This window comes from Musa acuminata, chromosome BXJ1-8, assembly GCF_036884655.1.
Source record: "Musa acuminata AAA Group cultivar baxijiao chromosome BXJ1-8, Cavendish_Baxijiao_AAA, whole genome shotgun sequence".
Lineage (NCBI taxonomy): Eukaryota > Viridiplantae > Streptophyta > Magnoliopsida > Zingiberales > Musaceae > Musa > Musa acuminata.
In genome coordinates, this window is record NC_088334.1 from 40,440,012 (window position 1) to 40,463,366 (window position 23,355).

Genomic DNA, 23,355 nt, shown 5'->3' on the forward strand with positions numbered 1-23,355 from the left:
AGTGTGGAACAGATAAACAATACTTAATACTGTTCTTGGCAGCTGATAGAGATTTAGGAGGCAACCGAATCAAATCATTGATATGTTCATGCATCCTGAAGAGTCAAGAATTTTGATATGAATGAGAAGCAAATGCATCCGTAGAGTTCACCGATTCACTTCCAAGGAAAAATTACAAGGTACAGTATCTATTTACATCTTTTCTTTATAAAAGATGGCTAAGCAACCAAAAGCTCAGAAATAAAATTAGTTCTTCTGTCTCTTTCTCAGTTACCAGCATAATTTTATGGACAGAACATGCTGCATAATGAACTAGCGTCAGTTTCTCGATTTCGAGATGGATGGTAAAACCTTCAGACCAACAAAAGACACTCATTGCACCCCAAACTGGCGCCATCTGATGCAGTCAGATTCAGGTTCCACGGGATCGCCATTTGCAGGCTCCAATACTCGTGGCCGAGGTCCTAAAACTTGTCTGCCATGACCTATGATGCTCATTAACTTACTGTTTGTCATTTGTTGAGATATCACAGTCATTGGTGGCATGTCTTTTGCTGCCTGATGCAGTGTCCTCTGGAAGCGCATGTTGGTTGACTTCATTGCATCCCTTCTTGACCTCATCAGCCATAATTTCCACACCAGTTAACTGTTCTTGATTAATAATATGATTCTGACTATCCAATTTCTCCACGGGTGAAGTGTTACCAACCTCGGCATTGAATGATGCAGTCCCCTTCTCAACCGATGTGTTATCTCCATTATCATGGACTTCCAAGGCTTTGTTCTCAGTAGTTTTAGCATCAGAGGGAAGATCCTTCTGCTTGTCCACATTTGCTTCTGAATCATTGTCCTCAGTTGCATCCGTAACCAAATTCAGCAGATCAGTCTGAGGTTCATCAGCCATTATATCATCCGATTCCATCTCAGATGCATATTTTATGTCTGCAGCCAATATCTCATCCACATCAATGGCAGAGATATCAATATCATCCTTTCTCTCAGACAAATCAGCCATTTCATGTGAAACTGTGTCTGGAGGATTGTTTGTAACTCCTTGAAAGCAGCCTTGCGCTTGCTGCCCCCCATGCCTCACACAAGTTGCTGATGATGAAACTGCATTTTCTGGAGGTTGCACAGCCATGGTAATAGCAGGTCTGCTAAAGTGGACACTAGCAGGCTGCAGGCCTGTTGTGTTAGTAACAGCCAGTGATTTAATGTTGTTAATTGTAGAAGATTGAGAACCTCCGCGAGGCCTGATATGAACAGCATTTTTTGATTGTGCAGCCTTGAACAAAGAGGCAGCAGTGGAAGGTGTGGCAATGCGACCCCCTGCAGCAAATGCAGCAGCTTGTATCAGAGAACTTGGACCGGTAGAAGGCTTCACAAGGGCCATGGACTTTTTTTGGGTTGTCCGAGATTTGTTCAAAGTGTTAACTATCATCTTTTTAGATGTTGCAGGAGTGGAAGCTTCCCGAAGTTGATTAAGTGGTTGAGTTGAGACTGGCAATCCTTCAGATGGCACAGCTGAAGGTGCAGAAGAACTAGCTGCTGAGATTAATTGTGTTCCACCTGTTTCAAATGTCAGTGAATCATTACTCAAAAGACAGTTTGTACAGTTACTCATGTATATAAGTGCCCAAGATTAACCAGGTACAAGAGGGAATCAGGAAAAAGAAAACAAAAGCCAAACCAAGTACTAGAGAAAGAACCTGATAGTACAGCTGATAATTTCGCAGATTTGGGCACATCAAGAGCCAAGGAAATTGCCTTTTGTGCCGCCGCCAGCCTCTCCTCAGATCGGGTCGAGCTGGCGGACTTGTTGCTGGAACCTGCTAGTGAGTTGGCATCATGCTTCCGAATGACAGACCATCTCTGAAAAATTACAGGGGATACAAACTATCAAGCAACATTTGCAAATGCTGGAAAACTAACAGATGTACCACAACAAAACACAGACACACAAATCTTGAAATGATCTCATCATCTTATGTAGTACTAACACTAAATTTGCATTCTGGCTTGATACATATTACACTTGCAGACTCCTTCAAGTATCCTCCAATATTGAACAATAGGATGATCCATGAAAAAATCATAACTAAATTTATCCAGATTACTTGTTCTGGATATGTTCATCATAAGGATAGATAACAAAATTGCTGAGTAACAGAACCTTCTGGGAAAGCAAAACCAAAAAAAAAGATCCATCCGCAAGTCTCTTCTTCATTGTAAGAAAAAACTTTACAGGTACATGCACCATTGTCATAAACATTCAAGTTCGAGACTCAATTAGCAAGGTCCAGAACTGCAAACTACTAACTCATGATACAGATAATCATATTACTGAGAACTAATAAAAGACATGAGATAGAAACATCTTAACACTCTATGATGGAGTAGCTGAGATACCTGTGAAGCATTTCTGCCTTGTTGGTGATCTCCTTTAATAGTGTTTGCCCAATTCCTTTCACCAAACTTCTGCCCTGCAGATATGATTTCCATATCCTCCTCTTCGGTCCATGTTCTCCTCCTTTTTTTATCATTTCCATCTGATACATGAGCAAAAGTTCCTGCTGGCAGGGGTTGCTTCTGGAGAGAAGTAATTGCACTGCTACTTTCATGGTTAACCCGAGAGAGCAGTTGTTTGTCTGACGGGAGATGTAACCTTTGATCACTGGATATATTTACAGCCAAGGGAGCTTCTAGATTTGTCCGATTTGTGGGGCCTGGTTCACGTGGCAGGCCACATGAGATCAAAACCTGATCATGTACCAGGTATATTTAATGCGATCAGACAGAAATAAAAGTCAGATAAGACTTGTAAATATCAGACGACAATACCTTGACACATGCAGCAGCCTCAGATAAGGCTTCACCACTAGCAGCAGGCACAGCTTCTATTTCTAGTTCAAGATCGCTCTCATCATCCTGAAAGGAAGTTGCGCTACATATTAGACAATCAGGACAGGTGAACTTGTATATGTGAGTAAATAATACTCAAAGCTAAGATGAAATATGAACATGAGATGAATTTTTCAGTTAAGCAGAGGCAAGGAAGCACTAGAATTAAATATTCTTGGACCAAGACAACATGAAATTAGTAATAAGGTCTCAAAATAGTTAGAGAAACAGGTTCACAGAATCGCACACAATATAGCATGCTACATGATCATTCTAAAAAGCAAGCTTGTTAGAGGCACAGAATCATGATACAAAATGCTACACGATCATTCTAAAATGAACCTATCAACGGAAAAAAGAGAGTGGAAATTATTGTCTTAAGGATCTACAGTTTGTCGGAGACATGTAACTACAAGAATAAAAAAATCCAGGGTGTTCTTGCACTGTTAAGGTTTAAATTATAAGCCTTTATCTAAAATTATCTAGTACCATTTTGTCTTGAGCCTGAGTTTTGGGCCATGCCATTTAGGTTGACTAATTAATAACAACAAAGAGAAGGTTAATAGGTTCAAAATCTCATCACCTTCTTGCATCTATAATTTCTGACTTCTAGTGGATTTTCTTTCATGCTGATTCAATGGCTAATCTACTTTACATTTTCAAACTTGTCTTTACAACTCTGAATTTGGAGTTCATATCTCATACTCCACAAGCATTGAATACCCACATAGGTCTATTAACTACAAAATCATATAAATACATGAAACATAATACTACCACACAAGATGAATCCTGCCAGTTTACATCAACTTAATCTAGCAAAAACTTTTACTTAGAACCAAATTTGGTGGGCTATTGCAAGTAAAAGAAGCTAAATTGTAGAAAAGAAATCTTGCCACAAGTAAATCATAGTATTGTGTCTTAAGCAATCTCTCTCAGCTCCACAATTAGATAACACTTGAAGGCATGGAATAAGAACTACAGAAGTGAACAAACCAAAGGCTCAGCTGCATCATCTGTCTTCTCCAGCAATGCATGATGGTAGGCCAAATGCCGCCACAGCATCTGGTACTCCCGAGCATTAGTAATTCCAGTGGCAGTTCTCTTGACCAGTGCACTCCAGTCGATACTAACATCAGCAACCTGAGAAACCTCTTGGAGAAGAGTAAGTATCACTGCTGGGCTGTACCTACAAGAAAAAAAAAATCTTATATTGTAATGTAAAAAAGTTTAACTGGATGTATTATTTCTGATAAAAACATGTCAACGTAAATTCACATATTTATTATCTTAATAAAACAACAAATGCAGAGAACAGGATCATGCTTTGAGATTGCTGTGGACACTACTAAAAGGTAAGTGCCAAGCCACAATGTGCGAGAATACAGACAATTACATCGTGTGAACCCCACATAAGCAATTCCTATTAACGATCAAAGAAGGGGAGAAAAATAAGATTGAGCATAAGCTTACCAACTTATGATCGTAACCAAATATTGATGTTAAACCCAATAGCGCACAAACATAAAGGTCCATTTTTGGCATCAAAAACGAAGAATTTCCATGCCCTTGGCACGTAAACCACCAATGACGACAAAAATTAGATCTTTTTTCCCCAGCGATCTCATACCAAACCGTGAGATGAGTTCCAATCCGAGAAAAAAACCTCACGGACTTGGTGCAGAAGGTAGAATCCGACAGAAAACTCCAGACCGATCAAACCACCGAAAGATTCTTGATCCAAATTGCCGACTAAAGACGCAGAAAACCGTAAAAGACAGGATCGAAGAAACAACGGATAGAAAAAGGATTAAAAGAGAAACCTTTGCAGAAGCAAAGAGACATCTTCCTCACTGAATCCGACCTTCTTGGTCGCCCCCGTCGTCATCGAACCGAATCGAAACCGTGGGGACACGGCAACCAACAGAAACAATGACAACCCCTTAGGGGTTGCCGATCTACGGGGCGCACGCTGCTCGGATTGGTTCGATGGCGCCGGCTACGGCGGACGCCGAGGAGGAGAGGGGGGAATCGGAGCGGCGCAGGAACAGAGGGGAGAAGGAATCGAGGGTTCCACGGAGTTGAACAGTATTCGGACTCCACTAATTTGATACTTACACGTGTGCCATATCGGAGATAGCTGCGGTCGCAATGGTTCTTTTAATCCGTTGATGCAAGGAGTGACCGACGATCAAACGGCGATGAAAAAAAGATTTTTTCATTTTTGATTAAATGAGTTTAAAATATAAAATACCTAAAAATACTCTTAATGTTATCGACATCATAACCAGTCTTTAATAACGAAGATTAATTAAAATCTAGTGATCAAAATAACTAGATTTGATGATATTGAAGTAAGAGGAAAAACTAATAAAATCAATTTTATATGTTTATATGAATTTCGAAAAATCATAATGAAATTTGAAAATTTTTTAGTATGATTCCAAAAATATGTATAATGTTGTAGTTCATTTATAAGTGTAACGATACAAATATTATCCACCTTGCTTCACAACGAGTAATAACATTGAATATTAAATTAATATTTTTTTATTTATGTGGATTAAATTTAGTATGTTTGCATCATGATATTTTTTTAATATGATTTTAGAACTAAAACTTAATATAACAAAGTTCGTTTAAGAGTATGGTAATGCATAGTAAAAGAAGTAGAAAATATAAACAGGAAAGAGGATTAAGATAATAAGAAAATAAAAAATGATGAGTAAATTATCTCTAAAGGAAGGAATGAGGGTAAATTCTCGAAAAAAGCCTAAAAAATTATCGTAAAATATTTTTTAAAAATAATTATTCTGTATCACCTCTCTTCACCTCTTCCTTTGCCTCTTTGATCGTCATGCTAACCACCCCCTTATGTTGTACTGACCATCCTGTTTTGCTAGACTCGCTTAACAAGAAAAACACAATGACTTCTACTGGACTAACGATAGAGGCACAATCTTTATGACCAACAATGAAGGCTACAAGTGACAGCGAAGGCGTGCCTCTTCTTTCCTCGAGAGCAGTTCACAATGAGGATAGAGCATGAGAAGGTTTTGGGAACCCTTTGCAACTACAATAAAGATTATGAGGGAGGGTGAGTCACTCCCCTCATTTCCTTACTTATGGTTGATGGTGAGTGGGGCGACAATCGATGAAGAGACCTGTTTAAAAATAAAGATGATGAGTTGAATGAAGATATGAGTAAAATATTTTTTTCATGTCACCGTTGGTGCTTTAGGCACTCTACTCAAAATTTTCAAACTTAATATATATATTTTTTCATCAATTCACTCAATCAAGATCACCCATGCAGAGGGGCTTGATTTAGGAGTGAAAAAACGATATATATATATATATATATATATATATATATATATATATATATATATCGTAGAGAAAAATAAAGTATATAGTTATTATTAAAAGAAAGTGTAAGAAAAAGTTTTCTTTTATTTTTGTTTTTTATAAATATTATTTAATCCCACCATAAAATTGAAGCGCATTAGAGACGGAGAAAGCCCTCTCGGGTTGGTGGATTGCTCTCGTCATGGCCGCCATCACCAGTCACTCCCTCTCCTTCGCTTCTCGCCGCCCACTCTCGGCCTCCCGACCCACCAAAACCCAAACTCCGACAGCGCTCCCTGTCCACCGGCACCCGATAGGCAGATCCGCCCTCTCATCTTCGCAGCCGCCCCGGAGACCCTTCAAGGCGTGCGTCAATGTCGCAGATTCCACCTCAAAGGTGCCAGCCTTTTTTCCTTTTTTGTTTTCGCTCTTCAATTTTAACCCGGTTGATTCCAATTCTTGAATCCAGTAGGATAAGAACTCAGCAATTGTGATCGGTATGTCCCTATGGATTGGTATGATGCTCAAAGAAGGTTCTTTTTGTTACATCTTTTGTCGTTGAACATGAATTGTTATGCACAAGTTCGGATCTTGCATTTCCCAGTGCTTTACTCTCTTAAAATTGCAACGAATTCTTCAATTTGTCGTCAAATCAGGGAAAAGAATATTATTTTGATAGTCTGTTCACAAAAACTGCTCTCACTGTATCTCTTTCAGCTGAAAATTCAAGTTTTGTTGGCTGTATAACGTTAGATGTAGTTTCTTCATTTTGTTTGAATAATTAGTTAAATAGAGACTACTAAATTTGTTATAAATTTCTATAATTTAAGGAAATAAGGTTCAATTTGCAGACCATCCTATATAGATGGATAAGGAATTGGGGACAAAAGTAATACGATTACTGGAAGAGAAATAGTTTCAGCTTTTTATAAAATGCATTCTTCTTATTTAAACTAAATTTGATAAATATGTTGATGATGGTACTAATTTGCTTCAGACTATAAATGGTGATGAAGAGAACCAGATGTCAGGAGCAGTTGATAAAAAAGACCTGCCTGCAATGAAGACCCTCATTCAAGCTTACAAGAAGGCTATTATAGATGGAGATGAAAAGAGTGCCCAAGAAAATGAGACTCTGATATGTATTACTGAGAATGAGAAGAATAATTTGACTGCAAAATTTGCAGAGATCACAGCAGAGATAGCTTCTGGCAAGGAAAGTTTCCTTCGACTGAAAGCTGATTTCGAGAATTTTAGAAAACAGTCTGAGAAGGACCGCCTTAACTTTACATCCGATATACAAGGGGATGTGATTGAGAGTTTGTTGCCCATGGTCGACAGTTTTGAAAACACCAAAAAGGAGATAAAACCGGAAACAGAGAAGGAGAAGAAGATCGAGACAAGTTATCAAGGCATATACAAGCAGTTTGTGGAGGTCATGAGAAGCTTGGGTGTGGCTCTGGTAGAGACTGAGGGCAAGCCGTTTGATCCTTCTGTAAGTTGACCTCTTAAAATCCTTCCACTGCAGATCTTTCTGTCTTCTTCCAGCATGCACTGAAGTCCAGGTTATTTACTTAGAAGTCAACAGTACATTATCCTTTGCACACATTGTTTGCACTCATTGTCTTATGAGATTATATTTTTGTTGGTTTCTAGTTAGGTAAATAAATAAATATTAAGAACTATTGGCAGCATTAGTTGATACCAGGTCCTTTTTTTATTCTGAGCCATCGTGAGGTTGTGACCTAATTGATAAAACAAAAGGGGCGTACCCGAGGCTCCCACCGATTCGAGGTCTAGGGAGGGTCAATGTACGCAACCTTATTCTTAAATATTTAAAGCGGTCATTTTCGTGACTCGAACCCTAGTCTCCCAAGTCGCAAAGAAACAACCTTACTACTGTACCGAGGCCCACCCTCATGTATCTATGACCTAATTGATGGTTTGGTTAAATCAACATTTAGCTTATGTGACTCCCAGCATGTATTTATATCCACCTGGATGCCTTGAGATCTGCCACTTTTAGTTAAAGTAAGCAGTCAAAGGTTTTCCTAGTATAGTACGAATTAAACATCCAGCTGTCCTTGAGTCCAAGCTCAGCCCTAGCACTAACTAGAAGTATGTGAGCACTTAAAATGTTGCCAAGTGGTGCCAAAATGCGCTAGGAATGTTAATTGTATCGATTATATATTGGAATAATGTTTGTTATTAGATGTCATGAGGAACTTTAAGCATTAATCGATCATCAGTGTTTCACGAACGTGTGGTGTCTCTATATTAGGGAACCTGATGATAGAGTTTATGCATCCATGGATCATCATTTGAATAGGAATTGCTGTGCTTTCTTTCTTCACAAAGTGGGAAGATTTTGTTCCTGCCTTGTTCTCTAAAGTTTTACATGGCAAGAGGTTGTGTGGGACCTTAAAGTATTGATATTAATATTTATTTCGGTTGTTATATTGATAAGAATCAAACTCAATTTGTAAGCCAGATATTACTTTTTCTTGACTTCTCAGGTTTTATATTTACTTCAAACTTGGTCTCAGGAGCTCCTGTAGCAGATTAAATTTTGGCCGTTGAACTGCATTTTCTGTTGATTATTCGATAAAGTTTACTTCCTGCCTTGTTGCACATTCTTGGTGTATTTGATTAAACTGATGGAAGTTAAGTTGATTCACATTCCAAGCCTTCTGTTCTTATAGATCCATGAGGCTATTGCAAGAGAAGAATCCCAACAGTTCAAAGCCGGCATTGTCTCACAAGAGCTCCGTCGTGGATTTGTTCTGGGGGAGCGGCTGCTCAGAACAGCGACTGTCAAAGTTTCCACTGGCCCGGGTCAAGTGAAAGGTAGTTCGGACGCCGAAAGACCTTTGGAGCAGCCTTTGGAAGCTAAATCTGATGAGGATTCAAGCCCAACAACAAGCAACAGCTAGTTTACAATATGGGTTCAAAATCATCTGGAGGAACTGTTTATTGAGGTAGAGTCACAGTGAAAAAGCAAAGCCATTTTACAGCCCTAAAACTTGGGTTTTACAACCTCTCTTCCCAGCCGTAGTTCTATTGGGAACATCTATTGAGAATTATTAACAACAGTGTTCTGATTTTGCTATGGAATGACAATTATCCTGATTTCTTATATGGTAGTCGGACTAGTGATCTGTTCAAAATGCGATTTGTTGACCTTACTTCTTAACTTTGCTCCTTTTTTTTTTTGTGGGATGGCAAATATCTTGATCTCTGATATAGCAGTCTGGCAAGTCATAAGTTTACAATGCAATTTACTAACATTTCTTCTTAACTTTGCTCTATTTTTGCTATGAAACGGAAAATATCTTGATTTATAATGCGGCAGTCAGAGTAGTGATGTGTTTAAAATGCAATTTCTTATATGGAAGTCAGACAAGTAATATGTTTGTTTACTATGCAATTCACTGACATTTCTCCATAATTTCCTTTATTTTTGCTATGAAATGGCAACTATCTTGATTTATTGTATGGCAATCAGACAAGTCATCTGTTTACAATGCAATTTACTAACATTTCTCCATAGTTTTGCTATGGAATGGAAAATATCTTGATTTGTTATGTGGCATTGGGAGTAGTGATATGTTTAAAATGCAATTTGCTAACATTTCTCCACAAGTTTGCTCTATTTTTGCTATGAAATGGCAAATATCTTGATTTCTTGCATGGCAGTTAGACAAGTCATATGTTTAATGTAATTTACTGACATTTATCCACAACTTGCTCAATTTTTGCTATGAAATGGCAAATATCTTGATTTCTTTTAATTTTCCCAAAAAGTAAAGAAATATATTACTTGAATAGCAAAAAATATAACTCATTGGGAAAACTATCATTGAAGACCTATTACAGTTATTGGTTCTGACAAAATTAGCAAGTCATTCAGCCACACAGTTTCTCTCTCTAAAAATTAAAGAGTGTCTCTTCAACACAAAGTTTCAAAAGGTTTTTAATACCCCTAATGATACTCAAAATTTGCCAGTTGAATGAGGATAGTCAACATTGTTGAAGGCCTTTCTGGAATTCTTATATGGCAGTCAGACAAGTCAAATGTTCACAGTCCAATTTACTGCTATATACATATTTTTTTGCTATGAAATGGCAACTATCTTGATTTCTTACATGGCAGTCAGACAAGTCATCATCTATTCACAACAAAGTTTGGTGACATTTTTCCACAACTTCCCTATCTTGAATTCTTACATGGCTGTCAGACAAGTCATCTGTTAACAATAAAATTTGCTGAGATTTGAAGTAATTAATGCTTTATTTCATGACTTGAAACCTTGTGGAGTGCATGTGTGCAAGTGTGGGAACAAAGTGTCTGGTGGGAAACAAAGGGATGGATAATGGTGCATATACCCACATTTCCTAGTTAAGTAATACTCTCAAACAGCTTTGGTTGCTTCAGAAAATCCTGCACAAATAATTTGCTAAAGCATATTTGATCCAAGATAGGACTAAATTTAAAATAAAATATAAAATCATAATCATCAAAACTGAATCGGTTATCGACTTGATCAACTATGATCATCGGTTGAGCCAATGGGTCACCTGATTGGACCATAATTTTAATTTTTTTTATATTTTATGTTAAAAATATAATATTTATAGATAATACTATAATTTTTTTATTTATATTGGGATGGGATGGAAAGAAGAAAAAAAGAAAACAAATATATCCTATTCTTTTTTAACTGCAGATGCTCAAAGCCTAAATATTTCTCACTAAAGCAAAACCTTCACAATGCTAAACAAGCTGAGCTAACAGTAATGGTTGGCCTTCAACTTGCTTAGTGACTTTAAATACACTAATAATGAAGCAGAGCAAACATTGGCAATTTAGAGTGGACAAAACACATTGGAAATCTTGCTCTCAGAACACAATTTGGGTGACACGCAACAAAATCCACACAGTGAAAGAATTTGCAGATAAATCTGATGCTCTCTCAAACTTGAATACGATAGATCTAATAAACAAGAATACAACATGTCACCGAAAAGAAAAAAGAAAAAGCAAAGCACAGATCAGGTTGTATCATATATATACTCCTAATACTACTGCCAGACTTGAACAGCCTAGTTTGCCGAAAGAAAGTAAGAACAAGGAAAGCTTGCTCATCTTATGGCAGGCATTGAATACAATGATAGTGTTGCACGTACAAATCCCAAGCAAAGCCAATATAACCTCAACAGAGCCACAACAATATGGAGACATTACCAAACTGACAGCAAAAAATTACCCCGACAAAAGCAGAGAAGGCTTGAATCAAGATACTCATCAGAAGCATTTCCTGTGTACAATAGAAGGTCCAGATTCTTCATACTCTTGCTTGGAAATCCACATCTGTTGCATCAAAATGGATAGATTCGGAATAAGCAACTTGGCACATAAAAACTGGTGTAGGATAAGCCAGAATTAACAATAAAGGAATTTGATTTGCAGATATAAACTCAGAACAGGGACAAAATAACTGTTGCTGGTAAGAAACTAGAATATAATTATGAAAATAGCCTCCGAGGAGACATTGCATCGCGTGCACAGTTAGGAGGTCAAGAGTTTGAGTCCTGTTGTGAGCATCTAGCATGCATATTATGTAATGTTTGAATGAGTAAATTAACAAAAACAAAAACAAAACCGTGATAAATGGAATTACCTGCTGGAAAGTGCTAAGTGAGGCAAGAATAGAGCCACCTATCCAGACACTATACTTCCGCTCAGGTGGGGCAACCACCTTAATCTTCATGCTGCTTGGGGCAAGGGCTGTGATTTCCTTGCTCATCCGGTCAGCAATTCCAGGGAACATTGTGGAACCACCACTGAGAACTATATTGCCATACAGGTCCTTCCTGATATCCACATCACACTTCATAATGGAGTTGTAAGTGGTCTCATGGATGCCAGCAGCTTCCATACCAATCATGGATGGCTGGAAGAGGACTTCTGGGCACCTAAATCTCTCGGCACCGATTGTAATAACCTGTCCATCAGGAAGCTCATAGCTCTTTTCCACAGTGGAGCTGCTCTTGGCGGTCTCTAGCTCCTGTTCATAGTCCAATGCGACATATGCAAGCTTTTCTTTAATGTCCCTGACAATTTCCCGTTCTGCTGTTGTCGTAAATGAATAACCTCTCTCGGTCAGGATCTTCATTAAGGCATCGGTCAAATCACGACCAGCAAGATCCAGACGAAGAATGGCATGAGGCAGAGCATATCCTTCATAGATTGGGACAGTATGGCTCACACCATCACCAGAATCCAGAACAATACCTTTCATCGAATGAATGCAACATATTAGCTGTGTAATCATAAATACAAGTAATTAGTAATACAAAATGAGACATACCAGTTGTACGACCGCTGGCATACAGGGAGAGAACAGCCTGAATTGCAACATACATAGCAGGCACATTGAAGGTTTCAAACATGATTTGCGTCATTTTTTCTCTGTTGGCCTTGGGGTTAAGAGGAGCTTCAGTGAGCAATATAGGATGCTCCTCAGGGGCGACACGAAGCTCATTGTAGAAAGTGTGGTGCCAGATCTTCTCCATGTCATCCCAATTGCTAACAATACCATGCTCAATAGGGTACTTCAAAGTAAGGATACCTCTCTTGGACTGAGCCTCATCACCAACATAGGCATCTTTCTGGCCCATCCCAACCATGACACCAGTGTGACGAGGTCGGCCTACAATGCTAGGGAACACAGCCCTAGGAGCATCATCTCCAGCAAAACCAGCCTGCATGATGGAAATTATACTAATGCACAATATCCAGTACGAGTATACAAGAGAACATTCTGGAATCTGGATAGGATATCAAACCTTGACCATCCCAGTACCATTGTCACAGACAAGAGGTTGGATTTCCTCACCATCAGCCATTTCTTTATGATCTGCAAAAAATTAGGTTGTAGTCAGAACAATCAAAGTTTCACACATATATATATAAACATCTGACTATAGTTTTATCTCGTCACTGTTATAACCTATGAGGCTGTCATTTTAGTCTCACAGAAATGGCAGATTGAACAAACAATGATCACTCAAAATGGTATCTGAGAATCTTTCAGGCATGACAATGATGTGGTCAAAATTCAAACTTTCTAAGAGCTGCAAACAAATATTATACTTCAGCTGCAAATCTCTCGAAAGCCAACAAACAAATTGCACAGAGGCGATGTATATCTGAGTTCCTCTAACACTCCAATCATCTAATTATTGCCTAACATAATCACCGCAGACCAAATAGAACAGATTCATGGAACAATGATCTCCAATTATTAGAGACGACCGCGTCCTCAAATCTGGAATTTACTCGCAATTCATTGAAAAGAGGCTCAGACATATTCCTGGACATGGTGATCAAACTTCTCAAAGGTCACATGAGCTCGCAAGTGGCTAATCCAGTAAATTCCATACATACGACATCGAAATCTCCTGTGAAAGATAGCACATGCAAAGAAGTGAATGAAGCAAATGACACACGGAAACACGTGCCAGATGCAGATCTTAAGAACATAACAATCCTTCAATGGACCTCCCTCGAGATCCGACCTCCGATCACCAGACTCAAATAACAGAAAGGAAAATCTAACCCATCTTCGATCTCCCGATCGAAAGTCTCAATACGATTCAGGAACGAACAATGAAAAGATAAAAATCTTTCGACCGCTTTAAGACTAGAGAAGTGGAGGCAGAGTGCGAACCCTATCGATAGCAGAATGGAGGCGGTTTTGCGGTGGACGGATGCTCCGCCGTGGAGGAGAGGCGCGGGGCTCTTTCGAGGGAATCGGAAACGGGCGACGGAAGAGAGGAGAGAGGGCGAGGGGGTTTTATATGCCACAAAAGGTTTCGAATAGAGAGAGAGAGCGAGAGTGAGCGAGAGAGAGAGAGAGCTCCTTTTGCCTTCCCATTCTTTCTTGCCCACCATGGCAAGCTGTGCAGTGTCAGCGACACTAAAAATAAAAACACCATTTGTGAATCACCCAACCACTTACCTTTCAAGTGACAGCTGTGAGTTCGTTTGCTTCCACCAATGACAAGACGGGTTTCTAAAATGGTTATAATAATAAGTAGGTAATTTTATTTATTAAAAATAGCCGAGAGTGAGCTGTCTTCCGACGACCTCAACCGTCAGATCGGATAAGGTGGGCTGACGGAGACCGTCTGATCTAGCTTTGGAGGGGATGGGCCCCGGAGGCATAACCTGCGGTGGGGCCCACGCCAACTCGTCCACCGTTCGTTCCTCGCTGGCAATGAGCCGAGCCGATCCGATATGCCTCTTCTCCGGGTTCGGATCCTCTCCGATTACTTTGCGCGGATCCGAATAAGAATTATTTGGTCCGACCCGTGGCGCTCCATCTGATGGTACGTATGTACGGTGATGGGTCGATCCACTAAGCAACATCCATTAACGGCAGAACTAAAGCGGATCCGCATCCGATTCAAACACGCTCTCGCTCTCCCTAGGTAATGTGAGTAAGAATGATGCACACACGGAATGGCTGGCCTCCATGGATGAATGGCATGGTGAGGAGGTGATCACATGAGAGCCAACACCCTCAGCACTGTGTGTAAAGGAAATCAAAAGCTGGGTGGGTGTGTTTAAGCTTTACGACAAAGGCAGCTGTTAATAGAAGAGCATGCTATGCTACAAGTTGGAAAGCTCTCCTTTGGATGGATGAATCAAACCTGCTTGACTTTACTGGGGACATGAAACAACAGCAAGCCCACCACTAAGAACATGGATGATGATGATGATGATGACGTGATATATATATACATATGTATATATAATTACATACTTTGATTGATTCTCTCATATCGAATTTGTGTATATCATTAACAATTTCTTATTGATTAGAAAGAGAACTTAATTTGAGTTGCCACTTGTCCAAACCCTTCATTATTGTTACTAATTTTGGTTTGGTTCCAATCAATTCATAAATTATTGTTCGATAACATACATAAATTGGATCGTAAATTATTTTTTCGTTTAACTTTAGAATTTAAAGTTCTCAATAATCCCCTTTCATCTAAAAGGGTTATGACTCAGCACCCATAATCAACTTACTTCATTTTTTTTTCTCCTTTTTTTTTTATTGTGAATCAATCGACGCACATATCATATCTCGATATGTCGATACATAACAAATCTATATGAGTCCAATCATAAGCTTGAGACTAAAATTTTAAATCATTATACTTTTTATTTAAATCAAAGTAATCTTGACAAGTGAACTAAATCCAAGCATATGGTCTGAGTTAAAATATTACGGAAAACATATGTTTTGGGTGTTGTGATTATCGAAACAAAATTTTTATCATATTTTTCATGATGAAATTCATTAAGATAAACCAAATCAGATTCTCCTTTTCGACCTATGTATGTTAATTGCATTATGAGTAACTTCAAAAAAAAAAAAAGCTAGTTTTATTCCTAGACATGTGGGTCGGACCAATGTGTCCTCTATATTTATAGTTCTTTTGTACTATCTTTTAATGATCATGAATCATGATTCCAGTGGCAATGGAGATATCCATTTAGAGTTTAGATGCATCCTTAACTTTGATCCATCTTGGATTAGATGTATTCATATATTTCAGAAAAAGGATGTGGGACATTCACATGCAGCAATGATTAATATAAGGTTAAATATTTATATTATGGTGCAATTGTCATGTACAAATAATTCAATGAAAAGACCCTTTTTCTTTCTATAATGGTAAAAGCGGTAGATGAATAATGTATGAAATATAGAGATTTGATTTTTTTTTATTATTTGTTTTTCAAAAAAAAAATCTACTGAGCTAAGCATGCAATTAAGGTTTCCGAGCTGGGATTGAGATTTATAGGTTGGCTATATCACCATCAAGGGGCAGATTGCCTCAATAATAGGCTTCTTTTAACACCCTAAAGTTAAACCAGGTTGGTCCTTGAAAACGATATATTACCTACAGCCATGAGATCAAAGAAAAAGAACAATAAAAATGGTAGTGATTTGAAAGAGAGAGCACAAACCTAAGTCACTGTCTCTTTCAATCGGAGAAAAGCACCGCAATGAGGGAAGATGAACTGAATCTCCAATCCGGTTAAGTTTAATTAGAGTATTTATTAATTAATTTAATCGGAGATGAGCTTTCTAGGGAAATTGAGTTTGGGTAAGTTAGTCAAGTTTCATAATGATTAGCATAAAATTATACGTCTATCCTAAGATTTACAAACCAATAAATATCGATTGGTGTTTACGATGATTCCTTAGCTGAAAACCATTGCTATTGTTTGTTGGTTAAAGAAAGAAAGAAAAAACTTATAATTTATGAAGTGGTCTATTTTGAGGTTTATAATTTTAAGGTTTACATTAGAACATAAGTTTAATTAAGATATTGTTGAATCTAATTTGAAAGGAGCTTAAATAGAAAAATAAGGATGCAAACAGTCTACTTTAAGGTTTAGCAAACAATAAAACCAATATGTATATCGATCAATATTTACGTATCCAACATAGTTTTTGACATGCGCATCATGAAATTGCTCATGATATATACTCGTATCGTCTCCTCCTACGAGTATTGCCTCCTCTTCTCTTCCTCTTTCTCTACGGTTTGTGCAGGCCATCATGAAGGGCTAGCGGGTCGACACACACTCAGCACGTCAATATCCGTGCTCAGGTCGAGATTTAAAACCGTGGTCGATCGGTGGTCGGCCCAATTGGTTCGGTAAAAAGAAGCCGGTCTTTTCTTGAATGGGCCAAAGCAATGATAGGATATTGGGACAATTTTATGGAATAAACCACAATAACATCAGGACATGGTTGGGCAAAAGCCATCAAGGGCAACAAAACTCCACCCAGACTCTTCCAAACAACAGTAGAAGAAGACTTGGCCATGGACACAATTATACTGCTCTTACCTAAATAGCTGCAAAGTACTCCTTGCTAAGCTTGGGATCTGGCTTCATGGACTTCTCTCCGGGCTTCCATCCTGCAGGGCAAACCTCATCTGGGTTTTCTTGGACATATTGCAGTGCCTGCAAGGCAAGATATATGAATTAAGATTGGGATACACAACATGTTATAGTGTTGAATGCTGAAGAACCATAGTAGCTGTGTATCTCATAGCAAGAGGCGTAATCATCGGTGATGATGGGTGATGGTAAGGTCCGCACTAACTATGTGCCAACTCTATTAACCATGAGGAATTGTCTGTTTTGGAATTGGATAATCTTGTCATCGCAGGAAAGGCACATTTGGAAAAGGAGTCGATTGACTCTCTATTAGGTCTTGACTCTCCGATCAATATGAGACTATGACCTTATCAGGTGGGATCCAAGAAATATGATATCCTACAGTTGGGTTTACCATGTGATGTATCTCGTATTGGTGTCAAGCTACCATTTTACGAAAGAGCAAAAATATGATGGAATATCACCAATTTCATGGCAGCATCGCCATGGGAGTGAAATTAAATTTTGGTCTCATTACCTGAAGAGTCCTCAAGGTTTCATCAACGCTCCGGCCAATCGCAAGGTTATTAATGGTTGAATGCTGAATCACTCCTTCCTTGTCAATGATGAATAGTCCTCGCAATGCAATTCCCTGTCAGATCATACAATTGACACATAATGGTTTCACTTTTTATCTGCCACATGTTGAAAACAAATTGCGAGGGAAGGGGTGGAACCTGATGTTAAGAAACATGAGACTGTCTAGATTATATCTTGGGTATTTTATAATTTGTAATATGAAAAAAATGCATAACTTTACCTGGTCAGGAATCAAAACACTGTAAGATTTTGAGATTGATTTAGTGACATCAGAAATCAATGGATAATTCAGATCCCCAAGACCTCCTGACTTCCTATCTGTCTGAACCCATGCAAGATGGGAGAACTGCAGATGAGATATCAGTAGGATTAGAAAACAACAATAAATTCCAGATATTGGAAGAAATAGGATTATATATCAGTACTGGAAGCAAGATGGACCAGAAGCTACAACTGATTTGCCATTTTTGCCTTACTACCTTCAAGGCTTCAACCTCTTATAACCTGGCAAACTACTTCAAAATACCATGCTCAAGATAGACACCCCGAAAAGTATGTGGCCAAACTACTGAAACTAAAATCATTTAAAAATGAGAAAGGCATTTTCAACGAAAAAGGAAAATTTTTAATGAAGACCTTCTGCTGCAGAACTTATGAGGTCATCCCTTGTGAAACTTATATAGTAAATCAAACAAGATCAGTAGTATCTTACTTATGCTATCATAATAAGAACAATTCATATATCAGCAGAAGTCATAGTAATTAAGAAACTAAATTCAGAAGTTTGCATGCATAATTTTGAAGCGCTCAGAACCTCATCAGTCCACTTTTAAGTCCAAAGAAACATCAGACTTCGTAAATCAAATGAATAGGTAAAGAGCAAAACAAATTCCATATATGGGCAAAAAACACTTTACCACACTGTCAACTGAAACACCTAAGATCTCTGTATTTAACTTCTCAAAGTCTGAATACCGGTCACTGAAAGCAGTTATCTCTGTACAAAGGGAATGATAGTTTAATGTCTAATTATGCATCCATAAAATCGCTCTACTTAAAATGTTTATTGTGTTCCCAAGTTAAAAAGTTTGCACTTACCAGTAGGACAGACAAATGTGAAGTCCAGTGGATAGAAAAACAGAATGACGTATTTCTTCCCAATATAATCAGAGAGTTTGACCTACCAAGGCAGAGAAATGATTAAAGCTGAAGAAAAGTATTCACATTAAATCTCGAGTAAATAATAAAAAAGTTCCCAAAGTTGCTTTTGTTGTCAAGTTATGTGATAGAACCTTAAAAGAATAGAGCTTTGAGGAGTTCAAAATGTTTAAAATAATGAATGCTCATGAAGCTTACAAACATCTCCATTCATTAATCATAATACACTCAAAACATAGGCTACTCTAAATTATTGCTTGATAGCAGACAAATTGCATTTTTGGAGCTTAGGGAGTTATGGCTACAGTCAATATGATAATAGAGCAAGGTTGAGGGTGTTCTATCATTAACAGTCATGGACAATGATGGTTTATTGTGTGCATCTAGACATGCAATCAACAGACATAAACAAGGGTGTAATGACCAAAGCAAAAATGAATAATATTCTAAAATGAAAGAGAATAAACAAACAAAGATTGCAATATTAGAGCAAGTAATAACTTCTAATTATCAATTAGAGAGGAAGAAATTTTGATCTTTAGAAATTTTAATTTCCTAAGGGCATTTTAAGCATTTGCAAAGAACTTCTAATTATCAATTACAGAGAGAAAGAGAACCCAATGAAAAAACAACTAAATGGCCACTGCTGCCTAAGATGTAAGGTCATACACAAAATCCATGTCGGGAATTTTATAACATCTACAGTTACCACGATATAAAGGAAACAATTTCTACCTGTTTTATGTGTATCCTCGGTCTAAACTTATGCAAGGTTTCCAGATATAGCTCAGGATATATATACTCCTATGAACAATCTGACATGTAAATCCCAAAAGTTACTAATGAACATGTACTCCCTGTGCAGACTGTGGATACATTTAGTTGAATAAAATTTCTCTTTATCTAACAAGAAATTTGAATTTCAAATCTTGTCAACTACATAAGCAAATATTAATACTAAAGTTCCTTCCAGTGAATCACAGTTCTTTCTATTATAGTTCTTAGATGGATAGAACATTTGAACCTTAAGGTTAATTTGTATCTCCCCTCCCCTCCCAGATCCAAGCATTTTATTGTTCATGCGCATCACAACTAGCTTTATTAAACAAAAAACAATGAAAAAGGAGTCTTTAACATATCTGTCCTCCCAAAGTTTGGAAATACCGTATTTTCCCCTACAAATTTTATATAGCATAAACGTATATGTGCATCCCTCCAAATATTAGAATTCTTCACATATATCGCTCTGGTTAGCATCGATCTAGAAACTCAAATAAGCATCGACCTTAGTTAGTTTAATTAAAAACTATCTTTAAGCACCTAAGATGTCTCCAATGTTCTTATAACCATAATGAGTTCTTATAGCGCATTAACTTCGTCCAGAGTTTTAACTAACAGTCAAATGATAATTAGATGGTGGAGATTAACCATAATTAATTGCTTTCCATAACTCCTTGCAAACAAAATAAATCCCTAAACACTCTTAACCACCCATCAAATCACAGATACAACTTACATGGCAAGATGCTGTAATTTCAAACCAATAATTAACTTTCTTAATCATGTCCAAAACGAGTGCATATAACAAAAGAAGCTTTCTCGAAAACACAATACAGAAGCCAACATCAAACCACAGTTGCTTCGCAGACCAATGAGTACATGAAAAAAAGCCAACATGTGCATACATTGATGAACTCCTGATCAAAAACAGCTTCCGCTTCAAAGTCTGGAGCTTTATTTCCGACTAAAGGCAGATCGTTCTGCAAGAAGAAACATCATTTAGAGCGAACCCTAATAGACCGAGACCATCAAAATTCATGAAGAGAAAAGAAACCGAGGAACAGAACCTCGCTTGAGGCTTTGACGGTGAAGCCTCTCGAGGATGATCTCGGAGCAGATGCCAATCGGGGAGAGCGAGCACCGAAGGTCCTGCCGGCCCTCAGGCCGACAAAGCCTTTCGGGATGGCTAGGGTTTTCGAGGGAGGGTACGGATGGGAAGCTAAGGAAGCCATCGGCGTTGCAGCGTTGGAGGAGGCGACGGAAGGAACGTAGCAAGAAGCCATGGCTATGGAGCTCGATGTATCTCCCCTTCTCGCTTCCTATCCCTCTCTCGATTCCGTGCGCTCCGGTTTCGTTAGGATAAGACTCGAGAGGGAGCGAGGGGAGTTGTTGGGCTTTAAGTAGCGAACCGGAGTCACAGGATACCTCCAAGGGGAGGCGGGGAGGATAACGGTAGGCTCGCTCGAGATCGGAACCCATCTTTTAGATCCGACCCGGTACGAGCGGACCCGTTTTACATGACCTGTTAGCTCGCGGGTTGGATCCGTTTAAAGGATCAAAAAGAAGAAAATTGAGGCGTCTAACCCTCAGAAACTGACATTATATTCAATAATCTAACTTTATAAAATCATGATTAAATAGATTCGTATAATTTCCAATCACGTTAGCCTTATAGAAAAATATTTTTAAATCGCATAAATTCCACCAGTAAAATTACATGGCCATATTCCTTAGAAAAACATCTGTTTTTAGTTCATATGACTTTATTGTTTCTAATTAATAAATTAAAATAATATCAATATATTATATAAATAATAATAATAGTTTTAAAATTATACATATAAATATTATAAAAACAATAAATTTATGATAATGTAATGATACAATTTGAAGCTTTAAGCACCGAAACAAATGGAAATTATATTTTAAAGGTATAAAAAAATAGTCTTTTATTCTTTTTAGATCAATTCTAAGTTAGCTATTCTGAAAAATTAAGATTTTTTTTTTAAAGTAAGACGAGTTACATTTTTGTCCACTTAAATTGGATTTAAAAAAAAGATAAGTGAGTAATTGATGGCATATTTGTCCACTTAAATTAACAATTGTTGCCATTCAACGTAGTTAAAGTAAGCAGTGGCCAAAGAAGGACGGCTGACGCAGATCCAATTATTGAAGGGCGAAACGTCTAAATTAGAGCGCTGTGTCAATCCGACGGCCCTGATATCTGCCTATCTTAAACACATCTGCTTTCAGATGATCTTGACCGTTCACAAATAATTTGGTGTGACTGACTCGATTGTTCCGATCGAGATAAGAGTCGGAATGTGTCCGACTCATCAACTAACCAATCAGTTCTATACCAACTAATTTGGATTCCAATTAAGGTTGATTGCGACTGCGGCATATGTTATTTTGAGCCACGAGATTGTATTACCGTTATGTGATAATACGTACACATATTCATATATACGACAATTAACATACGATTATATATATATATATATCCTCGCTCTCTCTATATCTTTCTCGGTCTTCGCGATGGTAGGCGAAGTCGTCGCCGACGAGCAAGCCACAGGCACAACGGCCAGGGGCGATATCGTAATTCACTACTGGAGGCCGGGGGCGACCCACGTCGGGGACCCCTCACCGCAGCAAGGCTCCACGAACGGCGGCGGCGAACTGGGGCGCCACACCCGGGCGGAGGAGGGGACGGGGTACACCAGCCTCCGGGATCTCATCGGCCGGCGGCCACGGCCCGGAGCCACATGGTCTACGGCGAGCTCCGGCGGCTGCGAGATCCGGATCAAGAACCACCTCGTGAAGCAGGCCGCGCACGCGTACCTCCAGCCGACGCCGTTGGAGACCGAGTGCCGCCTCAGTGGGCCGCTCCGGCGGGTCCTCGACTTCGTCACCTGTTGCTGCGTCGCCGTGGAGTCGCTTGGTCCCTGCGTCGATTTCCTCCGCCGCCTCTTCCGCGGTTGGCGGCGATGACTCGACGGCAAGACGGCTGGTAGCAGATTCAGTGTGTTTTTTTGTTTCTCCCTTCATGAATTATTTTTATTTATGTAAAAATACAGGTGGAAAGAAATCAACTCATTAACTCAAAATTGTCACGTGTTGAAAAAAAAAATGTTTGATCATTTATCCACAAATTCTTCTAAATTTCATAAACTCTGATTTATGCCCTTAAAAAGTATAACATCAAATATATACAATTTTTTGTATGTACTACTAATATCATCCAATAAACGCAAGTCAACTATCCCTAATTTTTTTAAAAAGAATGAATATTTCAAATGCCTAAAATTCCTTTTTATTATTTCCATCAACTATTTGACTCCCATTCTTCCCAATATTTCTGAAGACGGTAGTAATATCAATTTAAATTTGAGCATCATTAAATTAGTTTATAGAATGAATTATCTATAATATATATATAAACTTTAAGTCTTGAATAGTTTGACATATATTTAAATCATTTAGTACTAATGCCACCTTCAGACTATAGTTCTCCAATGTGGATTGGTGGGACCGGCAGAAATGATAAGAACCAGCGGTCAGAATTGGACCATTCTACCAATTGATTTCAGAATGAA

General features: G+C 38.3%; 4 protein-coding genes across 5 annotated transcripts; 1 reads left to right on the forward strand and 3 right to left on the reverse strand.

Annotated features, from left to right (window-relative positions):
• Positions 1-110: 110 nt before the first annotated feature.
• LOC103994717 (uncharacterized) lies at positions 111-4,983 on the reverse strand. 2 transcript variants are annotated; one of them, XM_018829745.2, is made up of 6 exons: positions 4,725-4,983; positions 3,898-4,084; positions 2,842-2,928; positions 2,410-2,760; positions 1,710-1,872; positions 111-1,569 (listed from the first exon to the last, which is right to left on the reverse strand). In XM_018829745.2, the coding sequence occupies exons 1-6, from the start codon at positions 4,787-4,789 to the stop codon at positions 503-505; spliced, it is 1,920 nt and encodes a 639-aa protein (XP_018685290.2). In that variant the 5' UTR covers positions 4,790-4,983; the 3' UTR covers positions 111-502. The 2 variants fall into 2 exon arrangements, with proteins under 2 accessions (XP_018685290.2, XP_009413411.2); XM_009415136.3 differs by having other exon boundaries at positions 3,898-4,090.
• A 1,422-nt stretch (positions 4,984-6,405) lies between these two features.
• Positions 6,406-9,387, forward strand: LOC103994716 (uncharacterized). Its single transcript, XM_009415135.2, has 3 exons — positions 6,406-6,646; positions 7,247-7,744; positions 8,952-9,387. The coding sequence occupies exons 1-3, from the start codon at positions 6,452-6,454 to the stop codon at positions 9,180-9,182; spliced, it is 924 nt and encodes a 307-aa protein (XP_009413410.2). The 5' UTR covers positions 6,406-6,451; the 3' UTR covers positions 9,183-9,387.
• A 1,803-nt stretch (positions 9,388-11,190) lies between these two features.
• On the reverse strand, positions 11,191-14,140 carry LOC135587819 (actin-7). Its single transcript, XM_065079616.1, has 5 exons — positions 13,983-14,140; positions 13,099-13,169; positions 12,621-13,014; positions 11,931-12,544; positions 11,191-11,620 (listed from the first exon to the last, which is right to left on the reverse strand). The coding sequence occupies exons 2-5, from the start codon at positions 13,156-13,158 to the stop codon at positions 11,555-11,557; spliced, it is 1,134 nt and encodes a 377-aa protein (XP_064935688.1). The 5' UTR covers positions 13,159-13,169; positions 13,983-14,140; the 3' UTR covers positions 11,191-11,554.
• Positions 14,141-17,035: 2,895 nt separating this feature from the next.
• LOC135587820 (2-Cys peroxiredoxin BAS1, chloroplastic) lies at positions 17,036-21,132 on the reverse strand. The gene is made up of 7 exons (XM_065079617.1): positions 20,827-21,132; positions 20,665-20,739; positions 18,920-19,001; positions 18,739-18,818; positions 18,042-18,167; positions 17,760-17,873; positions 17,036-17,305 (listed from the first exon to the last, which is right to left on the reverse strand). The coding sequence occupies exons 1-7, from the start codon at positions 21,040-21,042 to the stop codon at positions 17,189-17,191; spliced, it is 810 nt and encodes a 269-aa protein (XP_064935689.1). The 5' UTR covers positions 21,043-21,132; the 3' UTR covers positions 17,036-17,188.
• Between the last annotated feature and the right edge of the window lie 2,223 nt (positions 21,133-23,355).

Excerpts from the sequence above, each read along its gene's own strand:
- LOC135587820 (XM_065079617.1), bottom strand. The coding sequence starts at position 21,042 with ATGGCTTCTTGCTACGTTCCTTCCGTCGCCTCCTCCAACGCTGCAACG. Across the intron at positions 20,740-20,826 it reads CCGTCAAAGCCTCAAGCGAG|AACGATCTGCCTTTAGTCGG; the intron begins GTTCTGTTCCTC and ends TTCTTCTTGCAG. Across the intron at positions 18,168-18,738 it reads GTGTTTCAGTTGACAGTGTG|TTCTCCCATCTTGCATGGGT; the intron begins GTAAAGTGTTTT and ends TCTCATCTGCAG.
- LOC135587819 (XM_065079616.1), bottom strand. The coding sequence starts at position 13,158 with ATGGCTGATGGTGAGGAAATCCAACCTCTTGTCTGTGACAATGGTACT. Across the intron at positions 12,545-12,620 it reads TGCCAGCGGTCGTACAACTG|GTATTGTTCTGGATTCTGGT; the intron begins GTATGTCTCATT and ends ATTCGATGAAAG. Across the intron at positions 11,621-11,930 it reads CACTTAGCACTTTCCAGCAG|ATGTGGATTTCCAAGCAAGA; the intron begins GTAATTCCATTT and ends TTGATGCAACAG.
- LOC103994716 (XM_009415135.2), top strand. The coding sequence starts at position 6,452 with ATGGCCGCCATCACCAGTCACTCCCTCTCCTTCGCTTCTCGCCGCCCA. Across the intron at positions 6,647-7,246 it reads TCGCAGATTCCACCTCAAAG|ACTATAAATGGTGATGAAGA; the intron begins GTGCCAGCCTTT and ends AATTTGCTTCAG. Across the intron at positions 7,745-8,951 it reads GCAAGCCGTTTGATCCTTCT|ATCCATGAGGCTATTGCAAG; the intron begins GTAAGTTGACCT and ends CTGTTCTTATAG.
- LOC103994717 (XM_009415136.3), bottom strand. The coding sequence starts at position 4,789 with ATGACGACGGGGGCGACCAAGAAGGTCGGATTCAGTGAGGAAGATGTC. Across the intron at positions 2,929-3,897 it reads ATGATGCAGCTGAGCCTTTG|GATGATGAGAGCGATCTTGA; the intron begins GTTTGTTCACTT and ends ACTTCCTTTCAG. Across the intron at positions 1,570-1,709 it reads ATTATCAGCTGTACTATCAG|GTGGAACACAATTAATCTCA; the intron begins GTTCTTTCTCTA and ends CATTTGAAACAG.